This window comes from Mytilus galloprovincialis, chromosome 8, assembly GCF_965363235.1.
Source record: "Mytilus galloprovincialis chromosome 8, xbMytGall1.hap1.1, whole genome shotgun sequence".
Taxonomy (NCBI): Eukaryota; Metazoa; Mollusca; class Bivalvia; order Mytilida; family Mytilidae; genus Mytilus; species Mytilus galloprovincialis.
Window position 1 is genome coordinate 8264142 of NC_134845.1, and position 20696 is coordinate 8284837.

The following is a 20696-nucleotide window of genomic DNA, read 5'->3' on the forward strand; positions in this document are numbered from 1 at the left end:
AATTTACTAAGAAATAAACAATTTTCGGTTAAAGACGGGAAACTTAGTTCATGTGTCAGAATGAAATGATATACACCTCTTGTCCTTGATTTATGTCTCATAAAAAAGGGGAACTTAGAAATTAGAAATAGCTTTACCAAAGCATTTTGAATGTCTTTATTAGGCAAAAAAATGTACGAGAACACTTACATTTAGACTTTTGAAACCCATGTATTAATTAATATCTGAAACTATCTGAAAATAACTCTACCAAAGCGGAATATAATATGTACGAATAAAGAAAAAATACTTTTGGTATTTAAATCTTTGCACATTTATGATTAATTAGTGTTATCTATTCTTCATTTAATTACTTAATTAGTACTAAAATATGTCTACCGCTTGGCATTAAATCTCGGTGTGGTAGGAAACGATTATTACATATAGATTATATTATTTGGATGAGGATTTGAGCTAGCCTATAAAAACACATTAATTAGTTAACATACATTCGAGACCAAAGGATATTAACTTTGATAATTCAATTAACTTTTACTCACATATTTTTCTCTTATGATTTGTGCGTGCTTGTTTCTATAAGACAGTGTATATATGGACCAAAAATTAATCATAAAATCATAACTAAAAATGTCTTGTTCGGAGAATGATAGTACTAACAGTGGTTCCTGTCCGTCAAGAGAGGCAGATTTTGACGAGTATGGTCAATTTGGGTACGCACTAGAGCCAGAGTATACCGAAGAAGAGCTCCATGAAATGGAAGCTGCAGAAAGTTCCCGAAATCAAGATATCCTTAGCAACCCTCGGCAGTTTAACACAGATTGGTGTTCGTGTACTAAATGCATAGTTATGCCGTTATTGACGGAATGTCATGGCTTTGGTGCCACGAATTTGTAATATTGAATTGGGTGAATGCATTAGTGACAATATCGATTTCAGAACAGTTTGTCTGAACCCCGTTGTTCTTGAAACCAGCTATATTAAATTCAAAATATTTTATTGTTCAAGTATCAAATGTACATTTAAACAAAGGGATTGGACAAAAGGCAGCTATATAAGGTTTTTTTTTAGGTACAAGCGCCATAGAGGGAGAGCTCCAAACGTAATAACTCACAGCCAAAGCCGACTTATGGCTTATCGTCAGTTTGTTTGTTGGGTCAGAAAAGGGCAACCACTTGGCAAGAGAAACAGAGTGACTATTCCAGCTTGTGTTGTTAACATTATTAGGAAAGCATTTCCGTCACAAGATGGTGTTTATGAAGGCTTCAAAGAATGTATAAGTGACACGCCAGACTCTGAATAGTTGTAAAATAGACATATGCTAGATTTGAGGCTCAAAGTACGTGTCTCCCAAGAAAACAAACCACAACTTCTTTTTTAATCAAATGACTTATCTTTTTGCGAAAGTTTGTAATGCAAAAGTACAAAGTTATAAATGGGTGTCTTGCAATATCGATGTGATAATCTATTTGTCAGATCGCTTATATCTTTTGACGAAATCAAACCATCATGGTATATTCTGCTTTTGTATAGACCGAAGTGTACTAAATGATATTCATATTTAGTAAGTCCAATCTACCTATAGAATCACATGAGTGAACAGATGATCACATGATGCACACAGAACGAGGTTGATCCTTTGTAATGCAAAGTTAGACTATTTATTTAGGAGACAAAAAAAAAATTAAAATTTCGTATATGTTAGTGTTTGGATAGTCAGGAATTGTTCGTAGTTTGAAAGTTTTACTATAGTGATGTTATTCATAAATTTCATTTGACATGCAATTATGTTTGTAAACAATTTTCTTTGTTAATGTGTTTGCGCTGATAGAGAGGGCACGTGTGTTAAGGAAATTCGGAACAATGGCAGAGGAATTTATTATTTTGGATCCAGTGGTGGAAAACTGCAATGTTTTCCAAGACCAGGCAATAGTGGTGAAGGATGATGGTTCTCTTCAGTTGATTCATACTGGCGCTCCATCATCTTCACAGCCTACCCGTTTACATTCTGTTCCGAAGCGAGCGACAGTTGATAAAAACAAAAAGGGGGCGGAGCCTAATTATGTACCTTTTACCGCAAGTGTCGAAGTTAATCAACAGAGACCGGATTTGTTAGCTCAATACAATGAGCAATTGATTAACAATCAAAAACTTTATTTTGAACAGCAGAAAGCTATTAATGAGCTTACCAAGTCCGTAATTGAAATTAAAAATGCGGTTCTTCACAAAACGGCTGATCCGATTGGGCCTAGTGCGCCGACGCAGTTGAGAAACAATAGACGGGGCAAATCTCCTAATACTTTTTATGACAGTGTCTCGGAGGAGGAATCGGAACGGGATTATGAGTCTTCCCAGGAAGATGAGGAGGATCATGTGGCGGAGGAACCACCTCAAAAAAGAATAAAAGTTACGACGAGTATGTCCAAAATGGAAAAAATGAAAAAAGTTGAGAACATTTTGTCCAAGAAACCAAGATTAGGATCGCCGGTACACGATGAGATAGCAAAAAATGTTAATCAAGGGGCGGAGTCTGCCGTAGATCATAAAAATAAAGAAGTTCAGGAATTAGTGGATAAATTTGTTCGGCCAGAGAATTGTGAATTTCTAGAGGTTCCTAAAGTGAACAAAGTGCTGTGGAGTTCTAAGGAAACATCTAAACGTCTGAAAGATAATGACAGATCCTTGCAAAGAACCCAGGGGTATCTTGTTAAAGGGATGATACCGGTTGTTCAGCTAATGGAAAAGTCTTTGAAAAGCTCATCGGAAGAATCGGAAGAAACGTTTGAACTATCCCTGGACTCCCTAAATTTGTTGTTGTATGCTCATAGTAGTTATCGACAATCTGTTAACAAAATTTTTACACAAAAAGGTTATTGAACCTGTAATTCATCAGTATGGGGAAGTATTATCTAGCATTTTTATTAGGCCTAAAGCTGATGGATCATTTAGATTAATATTAAATTTAAGTAATCTGAATGAGCATTTGGAATATAAACATTTCAAGATGGAAACTTTCAAGTCAGCATTAGAATTAGTAAAAAATAAAAATTTCTTTGCAAAGTTGGATATAAAAGATGCATATTACAGCTTAGGAATAAAAAAGGAAGATAGAAAATTTTTGAGATTTACTTGGAAAGGTCAATTGTATCAGTTTACAGCTATGCCTAATGGTTTATCACCAGCTCCTCGCATTTTCACAAAGTTGTTAAAACCTGTGTTATCTTCTTTAAGGAAAGAAGGATATGTTAATTGTACTTATATTGATGACATTTTATTGGTAGGGGATACTTATGAGGAATGTCTAAATAATGTTCAAGAAACAATGAAATTGTTTGATAGCCTTGGATTTACTATACATAAAGAAAAATCAGTTGTTGTGCCTGCTCAAAACATTGAATTTTTAGGATTCAGTATAGATTCTGTGAGCATGGTAGTGAAATTAGCACCAAAGAAAGTTGCAAATATTGTGGAATTATGCAGAACTTTGTTAAGGAAGTGTTTTGTTACCATACGCGAATTTGCGCAGTTAATTGGAAAATTGGTTGCTAGTGAACATGGTGTCTTATATGCACCAGTTTTTTACAAAACTTTAGAAATACAAAAGGATGTTGAATTAAAATTGAATAAAGGAAATTTTGATGCTAAAATTATATTATCAAATGAGAGTAAACAATGTATAAACTGGTGGATTGAAAACATTCATAATAGTTATAAACCAATTGTTTTTAAGCCACCAGATAGAAAAATTAAATCTGACAGTAGTATGTTAGGATATGGAGCTCTTGATGTAACAAATAATCTTACATTATCAGGTGTTTGGAGTTTGAGTAAACGTAATCTTGCATTAAAAGCCTTTTGTTGCAGAACTCGTACATGTAATGAACATGTACAATTATTTCTTGATAATACAACTGCTGTTAAGTATTTGAATAAAATGGGAGGAAGAAAAGAAGAGTTAAATAATTTAGCTAAAGAGATATGGTTGTGGTGTATACATAGACAAATTTGGCTTAGTGTTTTTCATATCCCAGGGAAGTTAAATATAAAAGCAGATGCGTTAAGCAGACACAAGTCTAATTCAGATATGGAATGGATGATTATTGATAGTATTTTTGAGTGTATAATGAATAAACTTGGTCCATGTGACATTGATTTATTTGCATCAAAACATAACAATAGATTAGAACAATATGTATCCTTTGGCCCAGATGTGAAGGCTTTGGCTGTTAATGCATTCTCTTTAACTTGGAATACATATATTCCCTCCTTTCAGTGTGATCAGTGCAGTGTTACAGAAAATTTGTCAGAAAAAGCAACCGCATTAGTCATATTTTATAGTTTATTTTCAACACAGCCTTGGTTTCCGCAGCTACTACAAATGATTTGCGATCAACCATATATTTTGCTAAAAGTGGAAACGATTCTGATGAATCCCAAAACAAATCAAACTCATCCTTTGAAAAACATGAGATTGGCGGCTTTCAAGATCTCAGGAATAAAATGTGTGAGGGAGGAGTATCAGCAGAGGCTGCCGACATCATCATCAATTCTTGGAGAGATTCTACCAAAAAACAGTATGGGACATATATCAAAAAGTGGCTGCTTTTTTGTGACAAAGAAAAAACGGATCGATTTGATCCATCTGTAAATAGTGTATTAAAATTTTTGTTAGAATTGCATCTAAACGGCTTAGGATATAGTGCTGTTAATACTGCTAAATCAGCAGTATCTAGTTTTGTTTATCTTATTACTAATGTGCAAATTGGAAAACATTTTCATGTTAAACAATTTATGAAGGGAATATTTAATAAGAAACCTATTTTACCTAGGTATAATTGTACCTGGAATGTGGAAATGGTGCTAAGTCTTTTAAAGACTTGGAACAAAGATATTACATTAAAAAACATAACATTTAAATTGGCTACATGTATGTTATTAGCTTTAACAACAGGTCAGAGAATGCAGAGTATTTTCTTAATAGATATTAGGAATTTGGAACTTGATACATACTCAGTTAAAATTAGATATGGAGACTTGCTTAAGCAAACTAGACCTGGATATCAGTTACCAGAGATATTTATAGAAGCATTTAAGCCAGATTATAGGATTTGTGTGGTTCATACATTACATGAATATTTAGAACGCACAAATAAATTAAGATTAAATAACACTCAATTGTTTTTGAGTTTCCAAAAACCGTATAAACCTGTAAAAAAGGGTACCATTGCTAAGTGGATTAAACAAGTTTTAATTATGGCTGGAATAGATATGACAATCTTTACACCTCATAGTACTAGAGGAGCTGCTACTTCCTATGTTAGTGGACGAATTCCTATAGCTACAATTCTTTGCACAGCTGGATGGAGGAAAGATAGTGTGTTTCGAAAATTTTATCAAAGACCAATTACTAATGACATCTCCTTCAGTAATGAAATCTTATTGGCCAAGAAAAAATAAGATAGTTTGTGTATATAAGGATGTATATAATTCCGAAATTTAGAATTAGTAGAGTTTTCCAAGTAGTGGAATATGTAGTGTTTTTAGTATAACTGTTGCTACTTTACAAAGATTTTTACTGAAAGTGCAGAACTGAACTCTAAAGACTCATGTGATTCTATAGGTAGATTGGACTTACTAAATTAACAAATTAAACAAAACTTACCTAAGTTGTAGTTTGATGTTAATTTGGTAAGGTCCAATTTACCAGAATCACATGCCCGCCCGAGTTGTGATTTGTGCCCACCCTCATTATGGAAGTGTCAGTTCCTGACTTTCTCCACTCTGAAGTCTGATTTGCATCATGTGATCATCTGTTCACTCATGTGATTCTGGTAGATTGGACCTTACCAAATTAACATCAAACTACAACTTAGGTAAGTTTTGTTTAATTTGTTAATTATACATGTTAAATGAATGAACAAATATTAAACCTATCTTTTTATTGTTTTTCGCCCATCTCTGCTCATCGCCAGAAATAAAGTTTCTCGCTCGAAAAAAATGGTATTAATTCCAAGAACTTATTTTCCATGTTTTCTGGTATTGTACGAAAGAGAATTGACCTAACAAAAGAATTGCTATCTTAGGTTGTTAGTAACACATGTAGAGCAGTGGGTCGTTGTTGGACATATAAATCTTAGAAAGTGTATCATCTGTTAAATTTGCAGGTCACTGAAAGGGGAAGTCCCATACGGAAGTAGGTGTTGAGGATGATTTTTTTTTATATCCAGTGACACATGTTACTGGCGTATTCTTGAACGTTTGATACATCATTTACTCTGAAATTGCAATAACGATAACGATAACTTCCACTTGTATTTATAGTATTTGTATTTTTATCCATCTGATGAGTTAAGCCTTTTTTCAACTGATTTGTATAGTTCGTTCATATGCTGTACTGTGACACCACTGTCCAAGGTTATCATATGGGAGGGTTGAGATCCCACTAACATGTTTAACACGCCACATTATCTATGTATGTGCCTGTTCCAAGTCAGTGGTCTGTAATTCAGTGGTTGTCGTTTGTTAATGTGTTACCTATTTGTTTTTCGTTCATTTTCTCTTAAATAAATTAATTAGGCTGTTTTTTTAATTTTTTTGTTTGAATTGTTTTACATTGTCAATTAGCTGACTTTGCGGTAGGGGCTTTGCTTGTATTGGATAGTTGTGCGGTGCAATTATATAGTTTAGTCCATCCAAAGCGATCTTTATTTAACTATTTAGGAATGAATGTTCTCATCAAAATATTTTAAATCTCACAACGCATGAATACTTCAGCTATTTGAAAAAAAAGATATTTTAAAAAATTGACCGGAAATTTAAGGATCTTCTTGGAATGGAATCGAAAAATTACGAATAGATATTCTTTTCAAGTGTGAAAAACGTCAACCAAATTTATTCATAATCAGGAACGTCTTTATTAAAATAGTCTTCGTCTTACAACGTATAATACTATAGCTATTTGACCAACGATGTTTAAAAACAAAAGACAACGAATTTAATGTCATCTTTCCCTATTTTTGAATGTAATGATAAGTCTGTTCAACTGGCAATAATACCCCTAATGCGGACAAGCAGTTTATTCTTTAAATTGCTGTCATTGAATATCAAGAAAGAAAATAAATCCCGAAATTGATTTGAAACTTTAATACTCAATAGTTTTCCCTAGAAAATATTCACATCCCTTGGGGATTATTAGTGTACGTCCAGTTGCATATATATTACATGAATGTCGGAACAATTGTGATGATGACGAATTTCTTCCTTTATTCGAGAACAATCTAATTGATATATAAATCTGTGATTTAACTATGTTCATAACTTCGATGAACCAAAGCAAGTTATATATCGACCTGTATTTAAATCAAATTGGTTCTCTTCTTCTTCTTCTTCTTCTTCTTCTTCTTCTTCTTTTGGTATACAATAGTCTATCGAATTCGTTGATTACATACTGTTGGCATACGTGGACTAATCTATTTACAAAACTTTTACCCCAATTTACACAAAATGTATGTTTATTTCTTATGTTCAATGTATACATGTATAAATTTTAAATTGCGTATAGTTCCGTAACTTTCTATCCAGGCGTATAAACGAATCGTCGACAAGTGCGTACATTTTTAAAATCAATATTTCTGGTATGTTCCAATCTGTCCTTTACTATTGACAACGAGTATATAATACATTTTCCCAAATTAACCCTTGGAAAAAACATGTAAATAGATTTTTATTTCTTCAAATCTTTTTTTTTGGGGGGTATTATTTGTATTTTTATAAATAATATTCTTTACACCAGAAATGTTATTTATAAACAAGCGTATGAGTTAAGTAATGACTGGTATATTATATCACTTTTGGACAGGCAAGACAGAGATGTATATTATACACCTGATTGTTCAAAATGGAGAGTTATAAGTTATCAGCCGTGTACACTGATCAATACCTACAGAAGTGAAACGATGCATGAACTGAAGCCCGACAGGAAATCGCTTGAATACCTGGACGTGTCACCTCACACCCCTCACAATACCTTTGGGAGTAATACCTTTAGCCAAGCTGGTGATCAGATGAGGGAAGATCCGAATTTATTTGAATAAAGTTTTATTACTTTAAAGAATTATGAAAGAATTAGATTTTCGAAAACAATTTTCACGGAACACTTATTTAAGATTTGAACTTTGACTTTTTAACTAATTCCAATATTAACAGTTTAAAAATAACAGACTTGATATGGTTATTTAAAAAAAATAAGAACATTTTCCGTATCAAGTTAGTTAGTCAGATAAAACAACCGTACGATTTACAAGATATTGACACGCAATTACGACTACATCGGTTACTGTAGTTTTGGTCCTTTGTGGTTTATAGACATGTCGTAATTTTTAATTGTAAAAGATGACAAAATGGCGGAACGCAGAAAATTGATACTCAGAATTTAAAATCGATGGTGATCTCTTATCTAGCGGAATGAAACTTTAATATCTATAAATTTGAGAATTTTTATACAGAATGGACATAATATCAATTTTTGATTTTTTGGCGAAGTTTCCCTTTAAAGTCAAACTTAGTTTAATTTTGGACCCTTTGGACCTTAATGTAGACCAATTTGAAAATGGGACCAAAAATTAAGAATCTACATACACAGTTAGTTTCGGCATATCAAAGAACCCCAATTATTCAATTTTTGATGAATTCAAACAAAGATTATTTTCTACCCTTTGGGCCTCTTATTCCTAAACTGTTGGGACCAAAACTCCCAAAATCAATCCCAACCTTCCTTTTGTGGTCATAAACCTTGTGTTTAAATTTCATAGATTTCTATTTACTTATACTTAAGTTATGGTGCAAAAACCAAGAAAAATGCTTATTTGGGCCCCTTTTTGGCCCCTAATTCCTAAACTGTTCGGACCAAAACTCCCAAAATCAATCCCAACCTTCCTTTTGTGTTCATTAACCTTGTGTTTAAATTTCATTGATTACTATTTACTTATACTAAAGTAATTGTGCGAAAACCAAGAATAATGCTTATTTGGGCCCTTTTTTTGCCCCTTATTCTTAAACTGTTGTGACCAAAACTCTTAAAATCAATCCAAATCTTCCTTTAGTGGTCATAAACCTTGTGCTAAAATTTCATAGATTTCGATTTACTTAAACTAAAGATATAGTGCGAAAACCAAGAAAATGCTTATTTGGACCCTTTTTGGCCCCTAATTCCCAAACTGTTGAGACCAAAACTTCCAAAATCAATCCCAACCTTCCTTTTATGGTCATAAACCTTTGTGTTTAAATTTCATAGATTTCTATTCATTTATACTAAAGTTATAGCGCGAAAACCAAAAGTTTTCGGACGCTGACGACGGACGCAGACAACGGACGCAGACAACGGTCACCAACGAAGCCAACGTGATTTCAATATACGACCAAAAAGTATAAAAACTGCAGACTGTATGTAATGTTAACTCAAGAAAAACTAATTTAAGTCCATCTATAAGTAAAATACCGAAAAACAGGTACAAAATTTTAACAAAATGTTCTTCTAGATACTAGCTTTACATCATAAACAAGCTTTTGTGCATGTTTGGTACAAACTCAGGATAGTTTAAGAAAGTTATTTAAAAAAAAATAAAAAAAAACTTTAACCACAGACCAATAGTCATGTTTCCTGGCAAAAAAATAAGTCCATTTATACGAAAAATTCGGGAAAACAGATTTAAAAAAAAGAAATTACTTTTGGATACTATCTTATGATCATAAACAAGCTTCTGTCCAAGTTTGGTAAAAATCTAGGAATCCTAAGGATAGTTTAAGAAAGTAATTAAAATTTCAAAAACTATAACCACAGAGTGAATAATTGTGGATGCTGCTGCTGACGGAATGTAGGATCACTATGTTCCACTTTTTCAACAAAAGTCATAGGCTCAACAAAAAAGCATAGACATTGAGGAAAGCTGGTGTATATTATCTACAATAATAATTTAATTTGATGACAGATTAATGTTTAAGTTTGTTGACTCTTTCTGCCATGTTTTTTCCCCCTTCGCCCTCACTGGATTTTACAAGAAAGGTTAAGCTGATGTTTTTACATAAGGAAAACAATTCAAGGATTAAAAAAGTGAATTTCTGCTAAATTTTGACAAATTAAAGAATTTTTTTCAGAAAAAAGTATATGTTCCAAAGTTTTATAACAAAAAACTAGCCAATTAGTTATAAAAAATGTGCAAATTTGTTTTTGTTGAAGTTTCATATGACTTTAAGATATGTCTAACAACCACTATTGATGAGTTGTGATTTGTGACACACGAAGGCTTGAGATGGGCACATAAAGATATAATCAGTATTTGTTCCTACCTCCAGTTTTGTAAATAGCTCCACATTTGATTGGCCGTTGTTGATATTCATTGCAGTCAAGATATCAGCAGTGCTTGATAATTTGTCACTTATCTAAAATTATACAAATAATTAAATAATGTACTAAAAAAGGATATAACAAAATTACTGAACTCAAAGGCAGAAATTGTTTCCAGTTTGTTTTTTGTGTTACCCTTGCTTTATAAAAATGAAAAGCGAGAAGATTATAGATTTTGTGGCGAATAGGATAAATGACACTGTGAATTAAAGAAGAACACAAGAAATTGACATCAAACAAGGTTTTCTCATTTTGAAAGTGCCTTCTTCTTTGTTTGACTTTCATGATCTGTGCCTATTTTTCAATCTATTAATGACCAGAACTCTTGAAGCCATTGTTTTAGTATCGTAATAACAACGTTAACTGTGACTGAAAGTTCTCATAGATAGATTAATTGTCTTCATGTAATTGGCAAGATTATAATGTCTCCAATTTTATGTAACAAAAAATTTGTTCCGGCGTGACATTTGTTCCAGCGGAACAAATTTCATATGAAATATGTTCCATTGGAACTTATATCACAGAAAATTTGTTCCAGCACTATAAAATTTGTTCCGGAACTAATTTTTTAACTTAATGTAAAATAAGTTCCGGAACAAAAATCACAGCTCCATGAGTTTTGTTCCAATACTAAAATTTGAAAAAAAAAAGTGAAATAAGTTCCTGTGATATTAGTTTTAAATGAAAACATTTTTCAAGAATCAATGAAAATGTTCTGCTTGGACCTATTTTACAGAAAATAAATACCTTTAACCTATTGCACAGCGAAATATTTTCTTGTTACCCTAAAACATTATAAAGCAAGCTGGATGCTGTACTATGCTTGCATGGGGTACATTTGCAATTAAGGCATGACTGTAGGATGAAGATAAGAAATAAAAGCGATGATAATGTATCATTATTTGTATCGACAATGTATGTTTTATCATTTATGTAGTATTCAACCTCCTTGTTTCCTGCTGATCATGGGTGTTCTAATCATACAATGTACCTAGCTATGGTCATTGCTCAGTTTTAAAAGAGTGTGTCTTTTATTTCTTTATGCCTTTAAAATAATTGGTCAGTTACATTGTCCTTTTCAAAGTAATACAAATGTTCAACTTAAACTATAATACTTTTTTTTCGAAATTACTTTTATTATTATTTCTTTATTCTACTCTTTCCTGGTTCATAAGTGTCATTTTCAGTCTTATTAATTGAGAACGTTATTAGATTTTTGATTTACTCAAAAGGATCCAAATTGAATGTTTACACTTATAATTTATTACATTATCAATATAATACATGTTTCTTATAATGATTTTAAACTCACTGATGACAAGTGCTCAGTATATAAGATAACTTGTTTAACTAGTGGAACATATTTCATAGAAGAGGAACTTATTTCACCAGGTGAGGAACAAATCTCACAAATTCAGAACTTATTTCACCAGGTAAGGAACAAATCTCACAATCATGGAACTTATTTCATTAGGCAAGGAACAAATTTCACTAACCCAGAACTTATTTCACCAGGTAAAGTGTGGAACTTATTTCATAGAGATGGAACAAATTATATGAAAATTGTCTGTGAAAAAGTTCTCCAAGAACATATTTCATGTGAAATTAGTTCCACTGGAACTTTTTTCACAGGAACAAATTTTGGCTCACACATACATTTGTTAATAATTTAATTTTGGATGTAACATGTCTTCTGATTGGCTGTAAGTGTTCTGTCTATTATTTCATAGACATGTGACCGTGATGTCATCAACGTTTTTCATCATTTACACCGGTTAAGCATGGAATTTAGAATTAAATTATAAGGATTGACTTATATTTTTTCTGTCTACTCAAAATAACATAAAAATGTGGAGTCAATTACTTATCAAATTTGGTTAAATTGTTATTATACTTCAAATCTTGGAGTGAGACTATATTGCATTCAACTTATCTGTATGTCTGTGCATCAATTGATCTGTTATTCCAACAAATATCTCTAACATTTTTTCACATCCTCTACTGAACAGAATGACTTGATATTTGGTCAGCATATACAAATCTATACTTACATAATATTTGGTTTGTAACCTTATGGTCTTATGTTGATATTAAGTTTTTTTTTAAGTAAATGAGAAGTAATATATGATAGGTTGAAAGTTTTTAAATGTGTATGCATTGAATAAATATATGCTGTTTATATTTGAGACTACATGTATGATTTGCTTGTAAAACTTGTATATGCTTATACAGGATATAACTTTTGGATGCCAGATAATGGATCTATATAAATTATGACTAAGGGTGCAAATTGTAACCCATTATTTTGCCTCTGAATGAGGTTCGTAAAGGATCAAAATCAGTCAAGCAATGAATCATCACAGGATACCGTTAATTATGTATTGTTGCATGTTTTTAAAGTCTGATTTGGATTGGTATGTATATAACATATTGCTTACCTCTTCAAGCTTTTTGTGAATGTCCAGAAGACAAACAAAGTACTTGTTACACAGTGAGTCGTCCAATGGTCTGTTCTGTATCCTAATGAAGTCATCTTGTTTACTGGGGTCAAGTTGAAGAACACGTGTCATAAGGTCATTCCACAGTGTTTGGTATTCTTTTTCAGATATGGCTCCTTTGGTGTTGTGACTAAGATAGTTGTTCTTAAATTCCCTTAGTTCTTTTATCAATGTCTCTTCAACTGATGTCAGACTGCAGCAATTCAGTAAAATCAAACTGGCCAAGGTGATATCAAGATCATCTAATTTTACATTATTAGTTGTATACAAGCAGTGACAGTGATGTTTAGGTGGTCCTGGATTCTCTGTGTATAGTAGATCCCATTGGCTGTAGTTTAATGGAAGTTTCCTCCGATTCCTACAGTTGGTAGTGTCAACACAACACTTTATATTGGTGTGCCGTAGATGAAACAGGATGTGTATGACAGGTTTACTGTTAATGAAATCCTGTAGACTTCCTAATCCTTTACTTTTGTAGTCCTTCTCTAGCCTCTGTCTGAAAACTGGTGTAACGATCTCTATTATAACAGAACCGACTATAAAGTACCGTCTACGGTCATCTGTGTCCAGCCTATTGTAAAAGAAAAACATTGAAAACTTAAGACATACTATTATTTTCTAGCTTTTGTATGTGGTCTAATGAACCAACAATTTAGAAATGTCGACCAGTCCTCCCGGTCCATTTAATAGATAACAACAAGTTGCTATTCCAAGTACAGCTGGATATGACTGCAGAGGTCCAACCCTGAACAGTTGGGGCAAAAAAAGGCACAAAATTCGCGCTTGATACTGGTCTGAATTTGGATTATATTTGACACATACTTAGTTATGTTTCTGATAAGAACTTAGAATTGGTTATATGACTTGAATTTATATTCAATTTTTCTTTTTTGTGCAACACACCGTGCTGTTACGAAATTGGACACCCCCCCTTTTTCCACTAAAGAAAAAACAAATACCCCCCTTTTTTTTTGCTTTTGTGCAATACTTATAGATTATTACATTGCATTTTCCATATTGGCCTTGTATCAGCCCTGCACTCCCATATCAAGCCAGAGGGCTTGAAATAATAGGTCGTGGGCTGATACCACGGTCTATATGTAAAAGAACATGTAATAATCTATTGATCACATATTTTCAAGCAAGAGAAAAAAGACAGCATATACCAAATTATGTTAGATATTTTCAACAAAAATTCAAAAAAACATTTAATGAAAAAAATTTTAAGAAATGTATCACAGTGAGTAAACAAAGATTTGTGAAAAGTTGAACAAATAATTAACAAATATATACATGATATATTAAATCTCAGAATTGTAAATAAGAAACAACTTAAAAGTGTTACATTTCCAATTAATGCTGAGGAAGAATAAACCATATCGCTACTATGATTTGGAAATATGTTCTGCTTGAACTTTCGATGTCATACAACAATCACTTTTCCATTGTGGCGTCATATATTTTCTAAATTCTTTATGACGTTAAAATTTTACGGGAACTTTTGTGATTTCTACTGTTGATTTTTACATTTTTTCTACTACAGCAGATTTGTCACTATTGTAAATTTCTTTTCATTGTTCTCATTTTTAATTTTTGTATGAATTTACATGCATCGTCATATTTGATCTGTGAGAAACCTCTCCTGATCGTCTAGCTGCTTTGGATGACAACTTGTTTACAAATAGTTTTTGATTAACAGGTTACCGGAAGTTAAACTCGGGGGCTCGATATGAATTTCGAGGGCTGATATCGATATTGGTCCCGAGGGCTGATAACCAACCTTGACTTCCGGTTTTTATTGGCCATGCAAAAACGTACATATCAGTACAAAATATGTGATAAACTCTGATTATACCATTAACCAGGTTTTCACCCTTTTTTGCCCTTAATTCCTAAACGGTTTGAGCCATAATCTCCAAAAGCCAATCCTAATCATCCCCTTGTGGTATGGAAACTTGTGGTATCATTTCAGAGAGATCCATACAACGTTCCACAAGTAATATTGTTTGGAAACTAGAAAAATGCTAATTTGGGCCCCTTGTTTGCCCTATATTCCTTAACTGTTGGGACCATAATCCCCAAATTAATCCCAACTTCCTTTTGTTGTTGTTAATCTGTGTTTAAATTTCAAAGAGATCAATTCACTTAAACTAAAGTTATTGTCCAGAAACTAAATTTGTCTTTGGACGACATTGTCGACGACGGAGACGTCATCATGGTATTATACAAACCCCCAAAAAATTTTGCGATTGTATAAAAAAGAATTAGCCAGATGCTCCGCAGGGCGCAGCTTTATACGACCACAGAGGTTGAACCCTGAACCGCAGGGCGCAGCTTTATACGACCACAGAGGTTGAACCCTGAACAGTTGGGGCAAGTATGGACACAACATTCAAGCTGGATTCAGCTCTAAATTTGGATTGTGATTAAATAGTTGACAGCATAGGTTTCTGACATAGAATGAATGTGGTCTAATAAACTTAAAATTTGTTTTTTGCCTTTGAGCAATTCACTATGCTGTTGAATATTAATCCTTTCAAAAAAATGTTTGAAGAAATTTTCTTGTTATTTATGAAATCTGAAATGAGAAAAATTTAACACCCCCCCCCCAATTTTTTTTTGACATCCCCCTTTCCCTTATTCCAAAACTGATCTCAATTTAAATTACTAATGGAGTTTGCAACAATAACTACTCATTTAAATACATCATAAAATATTAAAATGTGAAAAAAGTGCTTGTTATCACTGAATGGTAAAGATTGTTTTAATTTATCAGTTGGTAGTAAAAGTGAATATACATTGTATATTGTTTAAAACAATGATTTAAGTTGATTCAACTACTATTCTGGACAAAGAAAGATAACTCCAATTGAAAATTTCTTGCTATTGCACAATATTGTGCAATTAGATATTTCTTGCTATTGCGCAATACTGTGCAATTGAAAATACTTGCTATTGCACAATACTGTGCTATTGAAGATTTCTTGCTAGTGCACAATATTGTGCAATTGAAAATTTCTTGCTATTGCACAATACTGTGCAATTGAAGATTTCTTGCTATTGCTGAATACTGTGCAATTGAAAATTTCTTGCTTTTGCACAATACTTAATATAATAATTTTGGATCCTGATTTGGACCAACTTAAAAACTGGGCCCAAAATCAAAAAAATAAGTACATGTTTAGATTCAGCATATCAAAGAAGCCCAAGAATTAAATTTTTGTTGAAATCAAACTTAGTTTAATTTTGGACCCTTTGGACTTTAATGTAGACCAATTTGAAAACGGGACCAAAAATTAAGAATCTACATACACAGTTAGATATGGCATATCTAAGAACCCCAATTATTCAATTTTTGATGAAATCAAACAAAAAGTTTAATTTTGGATTAACTTGAAAACTGGGCCAATAATCAAAAATCTAAGTACATTTTTAGATTCAGCATATCAAAGAACCCCAAGGATTCAATTTTTGTTAAAATCAAACCAAGTTTAATTTTGGACCCTTCGAACCTTGATGTAGACCAATTTGAAAACGGGACCAAAAAATAAGAATCTACATACACAATTAGATTCGGCATATCAAAGAACCCCAATTAATCAATTTTTGATGAATCAAACAAAGTTTAATGTTGGAACCTTTGGGTCCCTTATTCCTAAACTGTTGGGACTAAAACTCCCAAAATCAATCCCAACCTTCCTTTTGTGTTCATAAATCTTGTGTTTGAATTTCATTGATTTCTATTTACTTATACTAAAGTTATTGTGCCAAAACCAAGAATAATGCTTATTCGGGCCCTTTTTTGGCCCCTAATTCCTAATCAGTTGGAAACAATACTCCCAAAATCAATCCCAACCTTCCTTTTGTGGTCATAAACCTTGTGTCAAAATTTCATAGATTTCTATTTACTTAAACTAAAGTTATAGTGCGAAAAGCAAGAAAATGCTTATTTGGGGCCTTTTTGGCCCCTAATTCCTAAACTGTTGGGACCAAAACTTCCAAAATCAATCCCAACCTTCCTTTTGTGGTCATAAACCTTGTGTTAAAATTTCATAGATTTCTATTTACCTTAACTAAAGTTATAGTGCGAAAACCAAAAGTATTCGGACGACGACGACGCTGACACCAACGTGATACCAATATACGACTAAAAAATTTCAATTCTTGCGGTCGTATAAAAACTGTATTGTCAGTTGACTCACATTCTCAATCGTTATATCACATATAACAGAACCAGCGCTGAAGTAATGCCTATTATCCTCTTTATACATCCTGCAGTAATATTGTCCCAAGTGTTTATGAAACTTAATTCACAGGTTTTTATCAGCAATGCCTTGTACAAAATAAAAAAATCTAACAAAATATTGAGAGGATAGAATATCAAGTAAGGGATTCCATAGCGGAACATCATAATATATTCTCACAATTTGTCATGAATGAAAACATCAAAAAAGACAAATTTAAATAGAAATGTCATGTTGAGACTCCGAGTGTTGAGATAGGAGTGATTAATATAAAAGGGGGAATTCAGAATAGCAATGAAATTTTTTAGAGGAACTCACTTTTGAGAGAGGAGAGTATTTATCAAATTAAGGGAATATTATATGGGGAACTGAATATTGTCAAGTGAGTAAATATAAACTTTGGAGAAAATTAAAGAAAACAGTATTGTGTTATGATATGTATTAGATTATTATAATCCTATTATGGGTCAAAGTGAAATAATGACAGGAATAAGGGATATCTGTTAACTTAAAGTTACTCTGAGTAAATAAAGTAAATGATAATATGAATTAGTTTTATTTAAATATTATATTACATCATTGACCAAATTGTTTCAGAAGAGCTTCTTTACTTTCACTTTTGTTATAGATGATATTTTCTCTTTTTGATAGCTGCAAATTATCAACAAAGTATAGTAAATCATTTTTAACTAACCTTTTGCTCATATCAATTTGTTTTTGTTGGTTAGCCTGTAGAGATTTGCTTTCTGGAAAACAGTTAACCAAAGATCGACCACAATTTATAGATGGAAATCCCCATTACTATTTTTAGAATTAAATAACTTAGCTTGAAAAAAAAGCATTATCTCCCTTTTGATATAATTTTAACCAGGAGATAATCTAATGAATTTAAGAAAATAAAATAAAATCCAAATGTACAAAATACTAGTATATCTTTAAATTGATGTTTTATTATTAGTTTTCTTTTGAGTCAAGTGGTTAATTACAATACAAGTTAAGTTCTTTTTTTATTTTTACTGTTTTATTTTACTTTAAAAACATTGTGAACCCAGCGGGCACAAAACGTTGTATCAACGTTGATCCAAAGTCAGTCTTCAACGTTGTTACAACGTTGAAATTTGGGTTAGTTTTGAAAGTTGTAATGACGTTGAAACTCTGACGTTGAATCAACGTTGCAGTTTCAACGTTGTATTGACGTTGATAACATGTTGAAATCGGGTCCAGTGACGTTGAAATCAGGTCGGGTTTAGGTTGAAATCAGGTCGAGTTAGGTTGAAATCAAGTCTGGTTTAGGTTGAAATCAGGTCGAGTTAGGTTGTAGTTGGGTCATTTGTAGGTTGGTTGAAGTGATGGTTTTGGGGTGTGCATTAATCCTAATTGGCACGTGTTCAAATACAATCAGAAAATACCTGAATTATGAAATGAAAAAGCCACTTTCAAGTTTTATTTCAATTTAGTGTCCATCAACAGTTCCTTTCTCATTAAGGGACTCCAGAAGAGAATAGTAGACAATAACAATCAGAAACAAAGAAACAGACAGTTACAATATCAAAATTTTATTTGAAACCAAATATATCAATATTAACAAAGCTTACTTTTCTAGCACTTCAAATTTCTCAAAGCAAAGGAAAAAAGAAAAACTTACTACAGCACACTGGTTTGATTCTGGTTGATCAAGTTTTCCAACTTATACAAAATTATTTAAATGCAGCAAGTTTGACACAGTGACACAAAATGCCTCCTTTGTTTTATGTGAATACATAGCAGGACCATTAAAAAAAAGATGTTCTCATTTTAAGTTTTTGTAATCCGATATTTCATGTATTTTCTTCTTTTTTATTGTCTTTTTTTTCAGTTTTATTGATACTTGTTGATCTGAAATTTGACTTTTTGAGGGTATACCGTATGTTTTTTTTTTTATTTATCTTGAAGGCATTTGGAACAAACCATACCATCACCAAGCTGTTTACTCATTCAATCATTTTCTATACACCCGATACAATTGAGTAAACCGGAGAAAAAAAGATGCACCAAATAACGTATTTCTAAATGTCACTGCCTTTTTTTACTGGCACTAAATTAACTATATAAATTAAAAAAAGAGGTTTTTAAAATGAAAAATTTATTTTGTTTTAATGATTTATTCTTTTTGCCTAGAAACTCCTTCTGCTCTCTGTGGGGCACTCTTCAAATGTCCTGATCACTGCTCGGATATTTTGGATTCTGGTGTCTCTCTGTGGCAAACTAGAACAGCATCTGAAAGCATGGAAAAGAAATAACATAAATTTGAATTACATAAATAAAGTTGTGTACTTTTACAAGCCGGAAATGTTATCAAATTCTACCAATTATAAAACAATTATTTCAAATCATAGAAAACAACATGTTCATTTGAAACAATTGTACCAGCTTGCATAATAACAAGACAAAGCATGAATCCTTTAAACCAGATCTGTGTTTTGCAATAACCATAATGTTCATATACAGATCAAACTATCAAAGATGAGAGATACTTAACGAAAAAATATAAAAGACCAAAACAGTGTTTAACATGTTTAAGAGCAGACCATTTCTATATGTGTCAGACACACCATATCGAGTTGTATTGGAACGAATGGCTAGTGTTCAATGACACCCCTCCCCCTTTTTCTGGTATTACTGACTCTGTGCATGGCTAAATATGTTTTATGTTAGTTTGCTAATTAGAGGATATATGCAATCATGTTTCGACATGAAACTGAATTAGATTCAGTAAGATAAGATCTTCTCATAATTTCTGTGAAGGTAAACATGCAGATAATCTGATAAATAATTTGAATGTGTTTGTTTATATTATGATTCTTCGTTAATTTAACTGTAAAATAGACTTACGCTAATATCAAGAGGTTTATACAGAAAAGTCTTCTATCTTCTTTGTATTCCTTAGACGCAGTTGTTCACTATTTGTTCATCAATCTGATGCGATAATTTCTCGAGGATGATTTTCAAAATTTTCTAAACGGATGTTAATAAGAGGTGCGCGTGCTTGCGTGCGCATCCAAATGTAAATATTCGGAACTCCAGTTGAAAAACCGCGAAAATTTAAAAACTTCTCAATTATTATGATTACATTGTACATCGATGATATTTTAAGATTATATTTTAAATATCAATAGGTAAAAATAATTAAATAAATATACCGAATAATTTCACCTATTTATTTAATTGAATGAAAGCAATTAAAAAAATCGATTTGATTTAAAAAAAAAATATAAACTAAGAATATATCATATTTATACAGATATACATATAATTAAAATAGCATAAACAGGTTTTGAGATCTCCCAAAATAAAGATAATTAATAAATCAAAATTAGATTGGTTAGAATTGATTTTTTTAAAGACACTTAAAAAATAAACACAAAACAAAATTAATTTGAAAAAACCGATTTGTTATTGGTGATGTCTCCGGAGTCCTGACCACTTGTTCTTGTCCAAAACTCATTTCCATGCATAAACAATGCAATTCGTTCTACCCCCTTTTTTATGGGAAAATGATTGATTATATAGGGATCA

The 20696-nt window shown here is 32.1% G+C and overlaps 1 protein-coding gene, 1 long non-coding RNA gene and 1 pseudogene across 2 annotated transcripts in view; 1 reads left to right on the forward strand and 2 right to left on the reverse strand.

The window, feature by feature from the left end:
• The window catches only part of LOC143084986 (uncharacterized), a 30712-nt gene extending 12780 nt beyond the window's left edge, over window positions 1-17932 (reverse strand). The window contains exons 1-3 of the mRNA XM_076261102.1: window positions 17836-17932; window positions 12838-13468; window positions 10342-10434 (exon numbers count right to left, since the gene is read on the reverse strand). Of these exons, the coding sequence (XP_076117217.1) occupies window positions 10342-10434; window positions 12838-13468; window positions 17836-17846 (735 nt within the window). The 5' untranslated portion in view covers window positions 17847-17932. The remainder of the gene's footprint in view (window positions 1-10341; window positions 10435-12837; window positions 13469-17835) is intronic.
• Window positions 1-20696, forward strand: part of LOC143042954 (phosphoribosylformylglycinamidine synthase-like) — a 55568-nt pseudogene that overhangs the window by 20126 nt on the left and 14746 nt on the right.
• Window positions 19247-20337, reverse strand: LOC143043096 (uncharacterized). Its single transcript, XR_012968192.1, has 2 exons — window positions 20013-20337; window positions 19247-19397 (listed from the first exon to the last, which is right to left on the reverse strand). It is a non-coding gene; the product is annotated as an uncharacterized LOC143043096 (long non-coding RNA).